The sequence below is a fragment of the Crocodylus siamensis genome, chromosome 1 (assembly GCF_052110815.1).
Source record: "Crocodylus siamensis isolate JL-2025a chromosome 1, ASM5211081v1, whole genome shotgun sequence".
NCBI classification, from domain to species: Eukaryota; Metazoa; Chordata; order Crocodylia; family Crocodylidae; genus Crocodylus; species Crocodylus siamensis.
The window spans coordinates 178254793-178272735 of NC_143395.1; the positions used below are offsets into that span (position 1 = coordinate 178254793).

A 17943-nucleotide genomic window follows, 5' to 3' on the forward strand; every position below is an offset into this window, starting at 1 on the left:
TAAATACCCTAATACTAAAACTTTAGCTGAATTTTTTCCCCCCCTCAGCATGACTAATTAGAGCATACTAAAGCAACTGTGTATTGCCATTTTTTTTCAGTGTTCTCACTGAAGGGACTTGAGAGAGTTAATTGCATGTGGTACAATATAGCCTGTACAAGGATATACAGAACAGCAGTTATCTATAGATATAGCATCACAATTGGAGAAGGCAGCAAACTTTTAAGTAGGGCAAGTCACAACAGAGGTACACAATAGGGATAGCTGATCCACAAAAATCAATCTGCAAATTCAGTGTGGCATCAGCTCTCAACAGAGAAAAAGGTTAGCCTGCAGGCGGTGGATAATACAGATTGCATCTGTAAATGTTGACATCGTACGTTATGTTTAATATTTCTCCTTTAGAAGTTCTGATCATTACAGAACCCCCTGCAAACTAGCACTTATACATTCAATGTTAAATCAATTTAATCAATCAAGCTGCTTCACTAATTTTGCACTTACAGTTAACTCTGAGAGTGCTGGTATTTTTCCAGTGTGCCATCCCAATAAATACTTAGAAGGAAATACAAAAGTGGTACAGTTCTGCTGAGCAGAATTTTTCTCTTATTTGTACGACTGGAATGAAATGAATGCCTCGGTAGCTTCCTTAATTGTCTCTGATTTTCTGTCCCTGTAATGTTTTAGATAGCCTGTATGTATACACATAGATTTCCATTTATGAGCATTGTGTGCAGTGTTCTGGGGGGGTGGGAACTTGCCCCTTTTAACCCAGATGGTCTTGTGGTAGAACCAGATCTGTCCTATTGAGGAAGACTGGGAGACCTGGATGTCAGGGAGCTGTTGACAAGGGGACAAGGCTCGGGATCCTACTTTTGCAAAGAGCATGCCATTCTCTTATCTTCCCCTATTTCTCTAGTCACATAGCACTGGATTTTTCTTGTCCCTAACACAGAAGAATAGAGCTGTTTTAGGGCTTGGGAGACTAGCCAATTTATAAATATCTTACCCAGTGGGCACCCAGTAACCGGCAGCAGTCATTTACCACCCTACTCTGCAGTAGCAATGAGCAGTGGTGACACAGTTAGTGCACACTGACACTATGTTGCCATAACATTTCATGTAGACATACCCAGTATGTGTCAGTTCAGGCACTAAGGTAGCTATTGCAGAGAGTTTTTCAGCCCTGCCAGGAGCAGGGGCAGGGACTTTTGTCTCTTTAGCCTCAGGGATTTTTAGCCAATGCTGGTTTTGCCTTTATTTATTTATTTATTTATTTATTTATTTATTTTTGAGGATGTATAACATGCCATGTTTTAACTCCTAAAGTCTCCATCAGTATCAGTCACCTTGGTACCCCTTTGTGTTTCATCGAACTACACTTTTGCCAGCTGCAAACTTTTAAAGACAAAACTGGTTTCAAGTTGTCAGATGACAAATAAAAGTATCTGAAAGGTTTACATTAAAGGAAAACTCTAGTATAACATAACAGATCTTTTAATTGTGACCCATAATTACAAGCGGTGAAACAGCGGTTAACTGAAACAGAAAAATATTTAACAGTCAAAAAAAGGAAATGGTGCAGTGGCTGCCTTATGAGGTATATTAAGCTAAGGGAATGCAGGTCCCATGAGAAAGCATAGATTTTCAAAATGCAAGTTTGTGGAAATTTCCCTTAATTTACTTCAGAACCTCCAGTTTCTGATGCTGCTTAATCAGATCTAAAATCTCTTAAGCCACAAGACAGGCCTGTTCTTGGCCCTTAACATAGAGAGTGTTACACAGGGATGAGTATTTGAAAAGTTTATTTTTAAAGACATACTGGCTGCATCTGTGCATGTACTTTACTGCTGAGTAGACTAATTAGCTGTGAGTAAAGTGTCACCTTCTACATGTGTGAGGTATTAGGCCACAGTAAACTAATTTATGTTGGCATAAGATAGTACTGTCAGAGAAAGTACTATTTTATACTGGGGTAATTTACTGCGATTAAATGTACGCTGACCATGGGTATAAATTGTGCCTGGTCAACCCAGCCAGCCAGGACTCAGGCGTCTGCCTCCTGCCTATCCACACAACTCCACACTTTCGGCACCCTCATGCCCCAGCCAGCCTTTTTGCTGCCCAAAGCGGCCACCCAGAACCTGGGGCTGACACCTCCCCCCCACCCACCCCCCGTCAGCTTGGGCCTGTTCCACCTTGGCTCAAATTCTGTCACCTTGGGTGCACATAGACACCTTGCCTGGAAACAGCTTACTCTGGCTCAAACTGTTGTGGAGTTTATCGCTTCACAATTGCATGTGTAGATGCAACCACTGTGTTGTAAAATATCTATTGAAAACCTGCCTTTCCATTTCCCATTTGGCACTAAATGTGATGGAGTTTGTGCAGACAGCTCTTCAGAAGAGATTTCCAGGGCCTCGGAGCTTCTGCATGCTAGGCAGTTCTGCTCTGCAGTCTCTCTCCACTGTCACAGTGGCTAGGTTTTGAGGTATGACACAGCCATAATATCTAATGCTCCACAGATCTACATGGCTACTTCCCCACTACCAAAGGACAACCCTGGCTGTTGTTAAGACCTGTGTAAAGCCATTACATACCAAATTATTAGTTTGAATAGGAGTGATCCCTTTGTGTTTTCTCTGAGTCAAACTGATCTATCCTTATCCTCAAGCCATGGAGTGGGTCCACTGTGTTTCATTCAAAGCAGGACAATGCAGGTTTTGAAGTTAAAAAGCAATTTTTCCCCTTGTGTAGAGTTTGCTTCTCTTGGGTCTCCCCACAGGCCAGGGAAATAGAGCCATGAAGTACAGGTATTCCTGCTTCCTCTCCCCCTTCTCCAGAGCTATGAATACATTAAGATCTTGAATGCTATAGTAATGACTGTGGAGAAGGGGTGGGCAAAATGTGGACTGTGGGCTGGAGGCAACCCACCAGGCCATTCTACCTGGCTCACAGGGCCCCTAAAAAATTTAGAAAATTAATATTTATCTGCCCCGGGCTGCCTGTCATGCAGCCCTTGGTAGCTTGCCAAAACTCAGTAAGCGGCCCTCTGCCCAAAATAATTGCCCGCCCCTTCTGTGGAGCAACTCTGATGGCATCCATGCTGTGCATTACTCTGACCTAATTACTGGGGATGTGAAAAATGGACCAACACATGTTTAAAAATGCAGAGAATTGTGGCAGAATAACATGACTTCATATAAGGACAGACTGAAGTCACGATACTCATCGAGAATAAGGAACAATATTTAGTTACAGTTATGCTCAGGAACGAGGGAAGGTATAAATTATCCCCATCCTCCCTTTTTTTGTAGAATGGATCTTGTTTTTAGTTCCCTCTCACTTGGTCAGCTGTACTGACTGGCAAGTAGAAAGTCTAGCCATGGCTCTGCTTCTTTATTTGTTACAAAGCAGATGAGGCACACACTGCTTTCCCCCCACCACACATGTAGTTGTAACACTGGTGGCCATAGCACAGCTGTCCCTATTCCTCTGTGTTGTGTCTAGGAAGAATCTGGTGCTAAATGATGACAGAAACAGATCCATAGCTGCTCCCAACTTTCAAAATCACAGGAATTTTTAGACTGAGTGCCAAGAGATAATTTTAAACCCAAGGGATTTATTTCCCCTCTGGCAAGTTTATAATCATTTTCAAAGAGTGAAGGTGCTTACCTGGCCACAGGTATAATTTTGCTTAAATCTGTGGGTTTCAAATTGTTAAAAATATAGTGGGTAGGTGAAGAGGAAATGTGAATCCCAGATGTCTGTGCCTTTTGAAATGGAGTCTTGCTGTCTCCAAGGACTCCAAATAAAGGATCACCTACTCAAAGCCTGATTTAAACTTGTTGCATTCTTGTGTTTCAGGCTTATGGATGAGCTCCCACATTCAGTGATGAAGTTGGCTCCTGGAAGCAGCTGTAGTAAGCATGATTACAGAAATATGGTGTGGTGTATAAGTTTAGCTTATTCTATTTGGGATTAAGACCATTAAATATGTTTATAACATTTTTGGAGGCAGAAAAGCAAAGTAAATGCAGTGAAACCTGAACTGTAAAATATTAGGCTGAATTACCAACTCTGCAACACCTAAGAAAAATGCATTCAGCAATGTGCCAATTATCATCTTGGGGTTTGACCCCTAAAAGTATAACACCTAGGCACAACAGTTGCCATGTGCAATCACCTTTAGTCATTCCTGGCATACCAAACTTTGCAGGTTCAATATCTACACCACAAATAGTCTACCAGCCATCAGAATGAGTTTGAGCAAGACTAGCAGGTAAGAACAGGCTAGGCAGTGTATAGCATTCCTTTGGATATCAGATGTGTCCCCCTGTATCCTGCCACTTATGGCAAATTATTAGGTAAGTTTGGTTGGTAATGTCACTAAGATTCATACCCTTTAGTCATTTCCCCTGTCAGTTTCTAGTACTGTTTCCCCCAGATACTGTTTTAGTTGCTTCCTACTTACCTTTATTTCTCTTTCCAATCCTTCTTTTTGTTCCTTCCCCATTTCCTTTTCTCTATTCATGCCCTCAGTTCATTAGTCACTCTACTTTCTCCACTTCTTAATTTGTTTCTTCATTTACAATTCCCTGCAACTCTCATGTCTTACCTCCATTTAGTCGCAGGAAATTATGCTTGATGAAAAGGTTGCTGCATTAGCGCCTTCCATGAAACAAAAGGTTTGCTGCTCTTTCCATGCTTCTTGAGCTATGTTGTTGGAAGCACTTTGTTCTTTCCCATAGACAGAAGAGGAGTAGGAGCCAGGTAGCAGGTAATCGTATATATATATGAGTGGTGTTGCATGTGAGGCTAATTTTCTTAATTGTACTTATGTAAAGCTGGTGGCTGAGTGATGTAACTCTTGATTTGCCCCAGTGCAGCAAAGAAGTGGACCCAGTGCATTTGTAAGTGTGTCTGTTCCAGGTTGATAACAGTCACTATTAAACAACTGTTCTTTTAACTTCTGTGCATATTCTAATAATACTTTACCAGTAGTAAGGCATGATCCACACCCAATATATTCAGTTAACATTTTCCATTGACTTCAGTGCAACTGGATAAGACAAAAATTTACAGAAGCATTTGTTTAAAAGCTGTGGCTTGCAGGTTTGCTTACTGGTGCTGCTCACAGCATTTGTGCATTCCAGCTGGACACTCCTAGAATTAGGGTGTGAGATCAGCCCTTAAGACTGTTATTGTAGATGTCCTTCTTGGACAGGAAGATTTTGTTGTGTTATGCTAAAATGATGGAAATAGGAGATTGAAATGCAGCTTATAAATAAAGGGATGGCTTAAAATCTGTTAGTGGGATAAAGGAGGACAGCAGGGTAGATGACAGATCTTGCTCTTTATCAAGAAATCTTATCTTTCTGCTTCCTTTCCCCATTATCCCATAAAATGAAAATTAAGTAGATGATATATCAATGAAAGACTTGATTTTCAGCTATGGCCTACAATTTTATGGGTGTACCTGATAGCAGAGAGACTTGCATCACGAATGAGAGATATAAGCTAGGTAGCATAACATCCAAATGCTATGAATTGCGCCTAGAATTTCTTCATTGTAATTGCAAAATTAAAGGCCACATTGAGTCCCAGCTAAAAATTGGGCCATAAGCTATAACTGTTAAGCTTAGCTTGAAATCTTTTGTTTAGCCTGAAAAGACTGTCTCTGTTATTGTCAAGGATGTTTAAAGCCAAACCAGAATTCCAAAGAAGCAAACTTCCAGCCCAAAGCCTTGCCCTGTGTCACTTTCTTAACATAAATGCTATGAACTTTATTCTTTGACATTTTGGTAGTTTCCTTTATTAAATAGGAATACTATCCCTCCAGGACACAGTTATGGCTAATCACTCGGAACAGGGGCAGCCAGCCAGTAGCACATGCTGCAAATGGTATGGGCAGCCTCTCTCTGTGGCACACAGCAGACTGAGGATGGGGCAGGTAGGACCAACAGCAGGGAGCAGAAGTCTGAAGATCAGATTAGGCAGGCTGCACAGGGCAGGGAGCAGAAAGCAAAGCAGAATATGAGACAGGGAAAGGGGATCCAAGTGGCACTTCAGGATGGCAAGGGGTTTAATTTGTGCCAAAACGGTTTGCTACCAGTCCATGGACCAAATCCAGCCTGCTCTGTAGTGTCTTCAGATCAGGCTTGGAGACCTCGTGCCGCACTACAGTCAGCCACCTGAGGCTCCAGTAAAAGGGGAGTTTTGCCTGTGCCATGCCACACCACAGTTGGGAGGTATGGGCTCTGGTGGAGGGGACCTTTGCCATACCACTTTGGTCCCTGGGGAGAAATGGTGGCAGAGGCTGCGCTCTATTGCCTGCCTGCCTTCTAACCTGAGCTGGGTCATTCCAGTCCCTCCCCCTCCAGAAAACATTGTTGACCCCTGACTTCAGGCATCTTAGCCACATGCAGTCTAAGGTATTAGAAACGCTGCAAGGGTTTTAAGTACTGTAGGTACTATTAGGATAGAAATGTAAGATGGAGTTGACAGAGAATTTTTTATGACTTAGCTGCTTCAAACTCTCTGAACTCTAATTCATATGTGGTTTTGCTTGTACTGTACTTTTTAATGGAGATTGTATACAAGTAATCCAAAAAAGAACCCCTTGGTTTGGGGCAAATACTCATTGAGAAAGGTTTAGTAAGTATTCTTGAGCTGTTTACTCATTCTGCTTATTTCCACCGAATTCCCAAATGTAGCAGATACAACTGGAAGTGTGTTTATATACTCTGTGAAGCTGTCTTAACATCTTTACACCATGGGTCAAAAAGGACTCATGTCAGTATCTACTGTGACAATTTAATTTTAGGATTATAGTAAAACATTCAATAATAAGAGAAGCTTGCTTGTTTCCCTGTATGTACCCTATAGTAGTATTACCAGATTGCTGAAGGCATTGGTATCCCTTGAGGTACCATCTGGTGGCAGTGGCAAAACAGTGTAGTTGGTAGGTTACACTATTTAAAGACACAGTCCCAATAAAATCAGTGGTTGTATAATGGTTTTCAGGATGTCTGCATAGTGCATAGTTTGTCAAATAACTTTAAATTAAAGCTTTTTTCTCTGTTTTTTAAATGCTCAAAATGTAATATGTTTATGTATATATAAATATATACTAGCACTAAATATACAACAGTAGCATTTTAAAGGTCCTGCTATGATCTACCAAATTTCAAAATATTTCTAGATGCTAAATAATGATTAATGATTTTGAACAAACATGTATCTAACTTATGCATTAATAGTTAACAAAGAGCAATAGGGGCACCAAGTAATTTTTTCTTACTCCGAGAAGGAAGTATCCTTTTATTTCAGTATTTTTCTGTCTTTTAGATATTGCCTTTGGTCCTGTTTTATCTAGGTGGTGGTTCACATTGTTTTGTCTTGCTTGGCAGTAGGGCTGGGCATGGGCAGCTTGAATTTAAAGGTTTTCCAAAGCTTGAAAACTCCATCAGATGAAACTCACACTTAAAATACCCTTCACAGGTGAAATAGCCAAGTTTTTGGCATGCGTTTATGATTTAGCTTATGATGAAAAGCCAAAGTATGAGGTGCTAAAGCAAATCCTGGTGGATGGACTCAAGTCAAGTGGAAGGTACTATGATGGCCCTCTGGAAATTTCCACTGCTAAATGCACACTAAGTCAGCCTGCTTCTAAAGGTCTAAAAGTAAGTAATGCAATTCTGTGATTATTTTCTGAAACCTACTATTTGATAGTTGCTTTTCTTTTGTAAAAGAGGAAACAGTTTAATATCTCAAAATGAGACTGACACAGCAGTTCTGTTGCCTTAAATACATCACATTTGTTAATTCCTGTTTCCCCTAGCTTTGCTAAAAAGTGGGATGTCAACCCTTAAGGAGGAAAAACTGTCACGAGTCCTTTTGACCTACAGCCTCTCACTTCAAAGTAGTAGGTCTGTGGAGAATCATTTACTTTCAGGATAATGGGGAAGTCAAGGACTTTGTTCGCTAACATCTTGAAGGCAAGCTTGAATGCCAGGTTTTTCTTTTTGGCCAGATTAAAAGCAAAGTTGCTTTTTCTTAGTAAAAGCATTTAATTCACTTTCTCTCCCTCAAACTTGTGTCATTTGCTTTTGCATTCCTCCAGCCACCAGTCTGGGTGGGATGCTATTCTGAGACTTAAGTAGCTTATTTGTATGCAGTGCTATATGATGCTCTTTCTAGCACAAAGTTTAAAACTGACAGCTATCGTGTTTATATATTTTTCCTTTGTATGTTTAAGTCTGAATCTATACACTTAATAAAACCTTTTATGTTTTAATAAACTTGGGACTGGTGCAATTAGCAGTCTTACTGGACATGATATGAAATGTCTATCTCCTTTTAAACTACCCATATGCAAAGGCCCTATTTCTTCTCTGATGGGTGTGCAATAAGTTAGGGTCAGGGTACCATTCATTTTTAATATTTCATGTGAACTTTGGACCATCATAAGTGTACATGAGCCAAGAATGCAGGATGCAAACTAATGTGACTGATAGGCTGCTAGATGAATGGTGATTCAAGTATCAGTGCACAGATGGTTCTGATTTGCTGAGTTTTGTAGCTGCTGCAACTGAAGACATAAAATATCTTTCTAGTCATAAATTAGCTCTTTGGAAGCAAAACCTTGGCACCAGAGCTTTACAACCTTCAATTAGTAGGGAAAGAAGTATTTGAATGACTGTGGTATTGACATCTGTAGGCCTGCATAGTAATCATTCCTAATAGAAGAGAATATCTGTTTGAGGGGGTTTTGCATGGCTAATTAACCACCAGTGAGAATATGTAATTTTTTCATGATCTCCTGATTGTCACCTTTCTCTCATGATACAATTACATTTTATTGTAGCAAGTGGCTCACAAACCAATTGTCAGCACTATTTACGTATTGCAGAAGGCAGAACAAAAGTTCATGTTTAATAAAAAGCCACTGGATTTTGATCTTGGTAATTACAGAGACTTATTTTAGGAGTTTTATTGACTTTTGTCTTTTTATCACTTTTTTTACAACAAAACAAAAAGCTATTTCGGAGAGTATTTCTCTTGCAATAATGGTCACCACTTAATCTATGCTAATTTGAGAAGCTTATTTCATTTTTTTAGTTCATAGAGTTTTCTAAACTTAATTGAAATATAAAACAGCAGTTGTTAAAAAAATTGTATCTACTGTCTCCTTTACTGATCTTATGTTTAGATCTCTTCACAAGAATTTTAGACTTCTAAGTATCGGACATTGAATAGCAACGGTAAAGTGTGGTCCTTCACACATTCTTTTCATTTAGGGGCACAGCAGAAGGCAGACCCCTTCTAACAGAATGGAAGCTGAACCCATGATGTGAAGCTTACTCAATCCTGTCAGTTTAAAATAGGTATTCAGAAATTAATTGCAACAGAGGAATAGTAGGTCACAGGAAAACCAAATCAAATATATAAACATAAGAAACATTATCTTGCTGCAAATTTATATATAATTTCAAACCAAAGCAATGCAAGATTAAAAAGGCAAATTTATTCTGGCACTTAATATAGGGTTTTTCACGTTTCATTCTCCATGTCCATATTCAATTTAAGTTAATCAGCGATTATTTTTTCTCTCTATATATAAAATTTTAGATTACTATGAAAAACTGAATATCCAGATAGTTGGATGCATGAAGATTTATTTTGCAAATCTGCTATGCAGTTAGGTGGTGTAAGGGGTTTTTGTTAATGTTTCTCTTTCAGCTGAAAGTGCAAAATATTCAGTTTTATATTTAGCCTAAAACTTAACTTGGATATTAAAGTGGCATGAAAGACGGCATGAAAGACATTACTGAACTTGTTTGCATTGTGAGAGATTGAAGAGTTACTACAGCACTTGCTATTTGCAAGTGCACAACCCCATTAAAAGTCCATGAATGAGGAGTGTCAATTACCACTGCTGCTGTTACTTGGACAGAAGCAGAATTATTTTTAATGGCCAGTAACAAGGTCAGAAAAAGAGAGTTGTGCTGTTTGCAGATTACTTGATCTTAATAACATCTTCACTTAAATTTTCAGAGCGATTTCTAATACTTACTGCCTTGCATTAAAATAATATGCATGCTTGCACTGTTTCAGACTACACTCCCTTCACTTTCTCTAGCAATAGATAAAGTTTAATTCATCTAATTCATTGCAAAACTGGACATAAGACAGAAGCTTATTTCCTGAATGGCTAAAGGAGGCTTCTACTCTTCTTCGTGAAAGCTGAGGGAATGCTATAGTTTACTAGAGCTGCTTTACAGTTGGCTTAAGTGAGCATTGAATATAAGCAGAGGGCATAAGATATTTTATAGACTTAAATATATTCCTCTATTACTGGAAAAATAGGTTTCAATCTGCAGTTGCTATGGCTTACCTAGTTGCTTTTTGTGTTTGGAGACCTAAAGGCAGAACCACATCTGGAAGAGATTTTTGTTCCTGGAGGGCCAGAAGGAACTTCTGTCAGGGCTAATATACTTTGGCTGCGCTGCTGACAGAGTGGACTGTTTGGCTTTGGAAAAGACTGTATTTTCCACAGCCTTCCCACTTCCACCATTTTTTCTCACCTCTTCCCTTCTGCATGTTCCTGTTGCACCTTTCTTCTGTTTAATATGAGCATCTCACTTCCTTAAAAACATAACCTACATATAAAAGATGAATAACTCCCACCAGCCTCCTTTTCTGGTATGAGGGAGATCCTGCTTAGGTGCATTTTTTGGGTGAAGCTTTGGCAGTATGACCCAAGGACAGAGAGTTGATCCTTTATGTAAGCTGTATCCAGGCTATGCTAAGCATCTAAAATGCTCTCTGTAAGCCAAGAGATAGTTGGAGTGCATCTGGAGTACTGGCAGTATTGAGGTTTGCATTGGCTTCAGTCTCCAAATCATATGAAGGTATAGGCCCTGGAAGAGCACATGACAGTGGCCTCAACTGGAGGAAGTAAAATCCTTGAAAAACACGGGCAAAGTTTACATCAAACTAGAAAGGTCATAGCCCCCTAGCCAAATGCGGATGATTAAAAGCTGACTGTATTGCTGCTGTTGTCAAGCAGCTGAGGGTCTGTGCAACCCTAACATGTAAACCTGAGTAGCTAATGGTAGATGTAACAATACACAAGCAACAAGATTTTCAGGGAATACACAAGCAACAAGATTTGCTTGGTAATATTTTTTATTAGATCAACCCTATAGTCAGGAGAGATAATGGGCTATATATATCTGCTTCTTTCCCAGACCAAAGAGCAGGCATTTTATTCCTCAAAGCAGGTCTAACCTCTCTCCCAACTACTGTAATTACTCAAATCCAAGGTGCAGATTTTATCCCCAAGCAACACAGGGGGGAAAGGGCCTCACCCTATATACAAGTACTGACCCAGGGCAGGTGGTAGCTCAGCTCTGGCTTTAGCCCTGGGCATAAAGCTAAAGCAGGAACTCAGCTGCCACCTACCCCAGAATGGTGTGGCTCACTTGGTAGAGGAGAGGACTCGCAATGGGGGAGGGGGAGGGGAGTGCAGGGAAGACCACGCGATGTGGGGGGCAGTGTGCTGGGAAGATCCAGTGTGTGGCTTGGGGGAAGCACAGGAGAGCCAGAGCACATGTGGCAGGAAGGGAAGGCACAGGGAAGGGAGTGGGGGGAGGGGCAGGCAGCAGAGCGGGTAAAGGGCAAATGGTGGGGGAGTCTGCCATCAGGAGGGGCAAGTAGCAAGAGCACAGCAGGGAGGCAAGCATAGGTATGGAGGACAAAGGGCAAGGGGGAGGGAACGAGTGCGGCTTTTGCCCCCTTGCTGCTGCTTTCTCTGCCACAGTGGGAGGGGGGCAGGGGATGAATTTAAGACTATAACAACCTTATAATTTTCCATGCATAGAATCTAATTCTCGGGGAGTCATCTTAAATTGGAAATCATTTTGTACTTGTGTAAATAGGATATTGAGTTGGTTCAATAAAAGTTATTACCAAACAAACTAGGGGTGCACTGGTACAGATGTTGGTAGCCGATACAAATGGCCGATTTTTTTTTAAGGAGGCATATCAGTCGATACCGATATGATTTCCAGTACAGCTTCATCCAGCTGGTAAGTCTGTTGTGGTGGAAGGAGAGGAGGGAGGGAAGGGGCATGGGGGGGCAGATCAATGCCCCCATGGTGAGGGAGGGAATGGGGCTGGGGCAGGTGCAGGATGGAGCCATGGCTCATCCCAGGGGTGCAGGGGGGGTGGCTCCCACCACTGCGTGCACCCTGGAAGGGCATGGGGGAGTGTATGCTCCCTGGATCTACACAGGTGGGGTGGGGGGCTGCAGCTGTTGACTGGAGCTGGGGCTGTGCCAGGCTCTTCTCAGTGGTGGTGGTGGGCGGCAGCAGTGTTGGGAAAGTGCTACAGTGGGGCCTGCAGCCACCCCAAATTGCACCATAGACCCTCCCAACCTCCCATCCCAGCGCCACTGTCACCCACCCAAAGCAGCCCCAGTTCTTTCCAGTGTGTGGGTGGAGGCGGGGGTTGAGTTGGGGCCATGCTGGGTGGGTGGCAGTGCTGGGAGGTTTTGGGAGGAGCTACGGGGAAAATTTGGTGCTGCTGCAGCCCCCTTTCCCAGTGCCACTCATCCCAAGCCCAGCCCCTGCTGAGAAGACTCCCAGCTCCAGCCAGCAGCTGCAGCCCACCTGCCCCGCCCCGAGTAGATCCAGGGGGCACACTCTCACACCCTCTGAATGAGCTGCAGCTTCATCCCACCCTGCCCTGACTGGGCAGTGCCTGCCCTGGCCCCACTTCCTCCCTCACAATGGGGGGGCATTGACCTGCCCCACACTGTGCCTCTTCCCTCCCCGCCCACACCAGACGTACCAGCTTACTGGGATGTGATCCTTGCTGCGCTGTGGCACGGGCATTTATCAGCCAAATTATCGGTTGCATCAGGCCAATTTCCACTACAGTTAGTTTTCTTTATTTCAGCGCCAATGCGGTATCTGACGAATGTGTCAGTGCACCTCTAAAACAAACCTTGGTTTTCACCATAAGAAACTGATACTTGCTTCTACCCTCTCCTGTACCTGCCTTCACCCAATGTCATCCCCCTCAGGGTCATTTGGACTGGGTTTCAACCAACTTTTTTCAGTAATGACCTAGTCTGAACTAGGCAAGGCACTGAACTGCACTGTCCATGTCAAATGAGAAACATTGATAATGGCTGTATCGTTAATGGGCCTTTTTACAATGTGCTCTGGGGTGGAGTGGGGAGCACTTTAATTAGAGCAGCTCTTGGGAGCCACTCTAATTAAAGCACCTGCAGCATCTCAGAGCATCCTCCTTGCATGTGTATAGGTGCCCCCAGATTCTTGCTCAGCTCTAATCAGAATACTTTGAACACATTGCTTCCATACCAAGCTATCATAAACCCTGTCATATCAGTTCACTGTTTCATCGTCACTTCCTGTCTGCAGTGAGAGAGACCAAATCTTTATTTTTCTATTTTGTTTACTACATTTCTAAGAAATGGACCTTTTAGATTTCTAAAATGGTAGGACTAAAACCGCTGGGGATAAAGCTGTTAAAGAAAAAAAGGCTGAGCACACACAGGACCCTCTGATAGATTTCAGATATGACATTTCACACAAGACTACTGCAGCCTTATATTTTTTTATACCACCCTGCATATTTCAGCATGGACAGAATGTCTTTCCTTCAACAAGGCTAGTGGAAATAGGATATGTTTCAAAGGTGCCTAAATGCTATTTTCAGCCGTGAATTATTTTTCAGACTTTCAGAACATTAGTAACTTTCAGTAAGACTGAGGTTTTTCAAAAGAACTTAATTTCTTTGTGAAATTTGCAGTTTTGTGCCTAATTAATTGATAACATGAAAAGGAGGCAGATTTATTTCATTTTTACTAGCTATAGTAAGAAAAAGCCCTTGTGCAGAGGGTCGCATGCAATATTACTGCTGTTCAGTTGTTCAGTATGCCAGAAGTACTGAACAGCACCATGTAGCTTACCAGTTGTTTTAGCTCCATTTACTTCACAGGTTACACATGAAAAAAACGGGCACACGGTTGAGAAAAACTTGGCTGAACTACTGAAACCGTTTAGAACATACTTCCCAGCACATATTAGCAGCCTATGGGGAAAATACACATTTTTACTGCAGTTGAATTATCTTGACTAGAAGAGTTCATCATGATTCTTTAATTGTTTTAATACCAGGGGTGCTCAACCTTTTGGCCTTGCCCACCAGATGATTGGTGCAGGGTTGGTCCACGAGCCTGATCCGCTGCAAGGGTGGTGCATGGGGTCATCCTGTGGGTGTGATCTGGCAGGCTAGCCCAGTCCCACCCCACTCACTGGATCTGGCTGCAGTGACCCAATATGCCAACTGCGATACTGTCTAGAAGGACCACGTCATCCAGCCCATGAGGCTCTCCAAGGGTCTGGAAAGCTGGCAGTGGAGGAGCAGCAATTAATGTTGCTGCTACCCTCCGACAAATCCCACCACAGTTTCTGGACCTGTAGGGAGACCTGCAGGCTCCATGACCTGGCTATTGGTTGGATCTGGCCCATGAACTGGAGGCTGACTACTGCCATTTTGGACAGGTTTTCCTTAGACTCATTGCAATGGTATAAGATTTATTTATAGTTCATCATTTAAACTAGTTACATTCCCATTAATTCATTATCTTGATAACCAAAATAATTCTAAAATGAAAGCTTCATAGAATTCCCCAGTCAATCATATACTTGCTAACAGCAGCATATCTAAGTGCTAGTTTTGTCCTGTTTTCAGGAAAGGCTTTTCTGACAACAATTTCCTTGGCATTTCTACTTCCATTTTCAGTCTTTTTTTAAAGCTTACCCTTGCATTTTTGTGCTGTACTTTAAACACAAGTTTCTGTTGGATGTGTTGAATGTTTTTGCTTATGCCATGCTATTAAACAAACATACATTAAACATACAGGGTGATTTACCAAAGCCTACACGAAGACAATTTCAGCAGAAGCAGGGGAAGCTAGAAGATAAAGAACGTAACCATCTAAGAAAAACTGGTCCTATAATAACAAAGAGACGACAAGATGAAGGGAAAGAGGTTGAATTTAACAGGATGCTTCAGCATGAAGAACTACAGCCGGTAAGAATTTTTATAGTGTTACTTTAGAACTGTAGTTCTCAACGTTTTCAGGCTCACGGCATCCCTCCATAACTAATTCAGCAAGCATTTGACCAGAATACATGTTCAGAATTTTATTCTATGTCCATTTGTGGTCACAGATAGAAAAAAAGGAGGGAGAAAATAAACTATTAGTAGGGCTGATAGTATTTCAAAGGAAGCATCCCAAATGCCAAACGAAGGATCCCTGAGGTGTAGCCTTGTGCAGGGAAGGGGGAAAAGGTGAGGGAATGAGAGGGGAGTTGCGCTGAGCATATAGGAATGGGGTGAAGGGGAAAGAACTGAGCAGTCTTACTTTCAGTGGCATGGGCTCACATATGGACTTGCAGGCACTCACCCTTATTTGCCCTCCGCTGCATTAACCCTCTCACAGCTGCTACTGATTGACATGTAGATCAGGGCTGTGAAAGGGTTAACAAAGTAGTGTATCAGGCAGCAGTGGGTTGGGGGGTGGGAAGAAGCTTTGAGCAGTGCAGAAGGCTACAGCTTGAGCACACACTCTTGTCTCAGCACTTCCTGGGCTGACCCTGTATGCTTTTCCCAGGAGAGGGATGTGGGACAGTCCTACCTGCCCTGCACATCTGTTGCCAGGAAAAGCATGAAGTTGGCCTGGGAATGGCTGTGGCTCCAGTCACAGCTGCTTCCTAATCTGCCTTCACAAGTGAGTGGGGCATTTAAACTTGGCTGCAGCAGCATCCAAATCATAGCATGCCTGAAATGAGTTTGTTGGTACCCAGATTGGAAACCACTGCATTAGCATACGTGCACAACATACACGGCACACTTGAAATCCTGAAAAGTTATCTGCTTTGATGGCTTTAAACTTTCTGCAAAAATAACAAACTCAATATTTCCATGAGTACTGGATGTTGGCATATGTTTAGATTTGCACAACCAATACATTAAATTAGAAAAATATAAAATGTATTTATTCCCTTATCCATACATTAGTGTAGTACTAGTTCCGTAGCTAATCTTGAACATTAGACCTGTAGTCCAGGTGTTAAGGAATTCCCCAATAATCACACTCTTATCTAGTGGTCACCAGCAAAGTAAGTGTTTGAAAGCATGTCACACTGTATGTACCTTCTCTAATTATAGGGGGAAACTGGATTTTCTAATAGCCTTGTTTTTCATACATGACTGTAGTGTTTTGTTTTTTTAACAACGCATAATATTTAACATTATTTAACTCGAAATGATTACATTCTGGCTTCAGGCATTGAAGAGTCAGAATTCAACTAATTGTAGCCCACTAGCTCAATTTTATTGTGTGAAGGGTTTGAAAATACTCCTTCACTGCCATATATACAAGGCCAAGGTAGACTTAGGGCACGTACAGAAGTGACATTTTATTGTACGATCTAGCCCCTGAAAGTGCTCTACAGCCATGATCTAACACATGGGCACAACTGCATGGGCACACTTCTAAACTGGTTGATCGTCTGAAAAATTAAAGCTTGTCTAATCAGGTAACAGATTATGGTACTCTGCTTTAGACTGCCTTAGGGAACTTGTGTTCTCCTGGGGGTAATTTTTCAAGCATAGGTGGGCCATTAGCAGAGAGAGGAAAGGGAGCAGGAGCTGCCTGGCTGCTATGCTTGACTTGAGCTGGGGGGTGGGAGCTGGAATAAAGCACCTCACCTTGCAGCCCCTGCCAACTACCCCGCATAGTGTATTGCAAGTGGGAGGATGGACCAGATCTCCAAGACGAGGGGCTCTGTTTCACCCCTCCTTTCCCAGGTTCTGCCAGGCCGCTTGAGAGCGTGAGCTGGGGGTGGGGTTTGGAATAGAGCCCCTCACCTAGGGTCTTGGTCCAGCTCCCCCAGACCCCCAGCTGGAGCAGCTGTGGGGTGGAAGGCCATGAGGCAAGGGAGCAGACAAGCTTGATTTCCACCCCTTTCCCCCACCCCAACAGGTGAACATCTGCTGGGTTTGGGTGGGGGGTGCTCTAGCTCATGACACTTTATGCAAGGCACTATGAGTTAGAGAGGGGTGAACGTCTGTCATCGTGCTTACTGCTCAGTTTAAAATTTAAGGGAAATAAACATCCCTTCAAGGTTTTGGTAGTGTGGGGTGAGGAACAAAACACCCCTCAGGAAGAGAAGACTTGTTTCTGTCACCTCTTCCTTATTTCAGATTCATTTCAACACCAAGCAATATTATTGGATAAAGACTTGAAAGTTCACTGAGAAAATTATTTACTAAGCACAAATTTTAGCTTTAAAATTAGCTTTATTAATCATCTAAAAATCTTTGCTTTGTGCAGTCTGCTGATCCCTGTATTGAGAGTCCTGTACAAGGCAGCAAAGTGAAGCAGAAACAGCACAGCTGTGCCAGAGGGCATCAGTCAGTCAAGTGGTGAGCACAACAATTTTGGAAGAATCAAAGCTAATAGAAAGATGGCTAGACTGAAACAATCTCTGGAGCCCTGACTAACCAGACTGGAAGAGGCAAATCAGATGCTATTTTCATACAGAATTTTTTTATTGTGGGGTACTGGATGTAAACGTTTCTGGATGCCACCCTACCTCCTTCTCCCTTTCCACATAGCTATGCAAAGTTACTCTATTTGAAAGCAACTGGTTTTGGTTTTCCAGGCAGGTAGTCCATTCCCCATATTTTGAAGGAAACACTGGTCCCAAACATTGTTCAAGGGTAACAACTTAAGCTGTGTATATAGTCCTTGTAGATCCTGTTGCTGTTGAGTAGTGTTGGGATGTACACTTTTGCCCTTTTTTTACATTTAATTTAGAAGGCTAGGATAGGAAG

The 17943-nt window shown here is 42.2% G+C and overlaps 1 protein-coding gene across 4 annotated transcripts in view; it reads left to right on the forward strand.

Moving 5' to 3' along the window:
- Positions 1 to 17943, forward strand: part of VRK2 (VRK serine/threonine kinase 2) — a 75043-nt gene that overhangs the window by 53607 nt on the left and 3493 nt on the right. For 3 of the 4 annotated variants that reach the window (XM_090049919.1, XM_090049913.1, XM_090049936.1), the window contains 3 exons: positions 3868 to 3923; positions 7504 to 7685; positions 14962 to 15132. In XM_090049919.1, coding sequence (XP_089906045.1) covers positions 3868 to 3923; positions 7504 to 7685; positions 14962 to 15132 — 409 coding nt within the window. Of the gene's footprint in view, positions 1 to 3867; positions 3924 to 7503; positions 7686 to 14961; positions 15133 to 17440; positions 17533 to 17943 lie in introns of all 4 variants that reach the window. The other variant, XM_090049929.1, reaches the window with a different exon arrangement.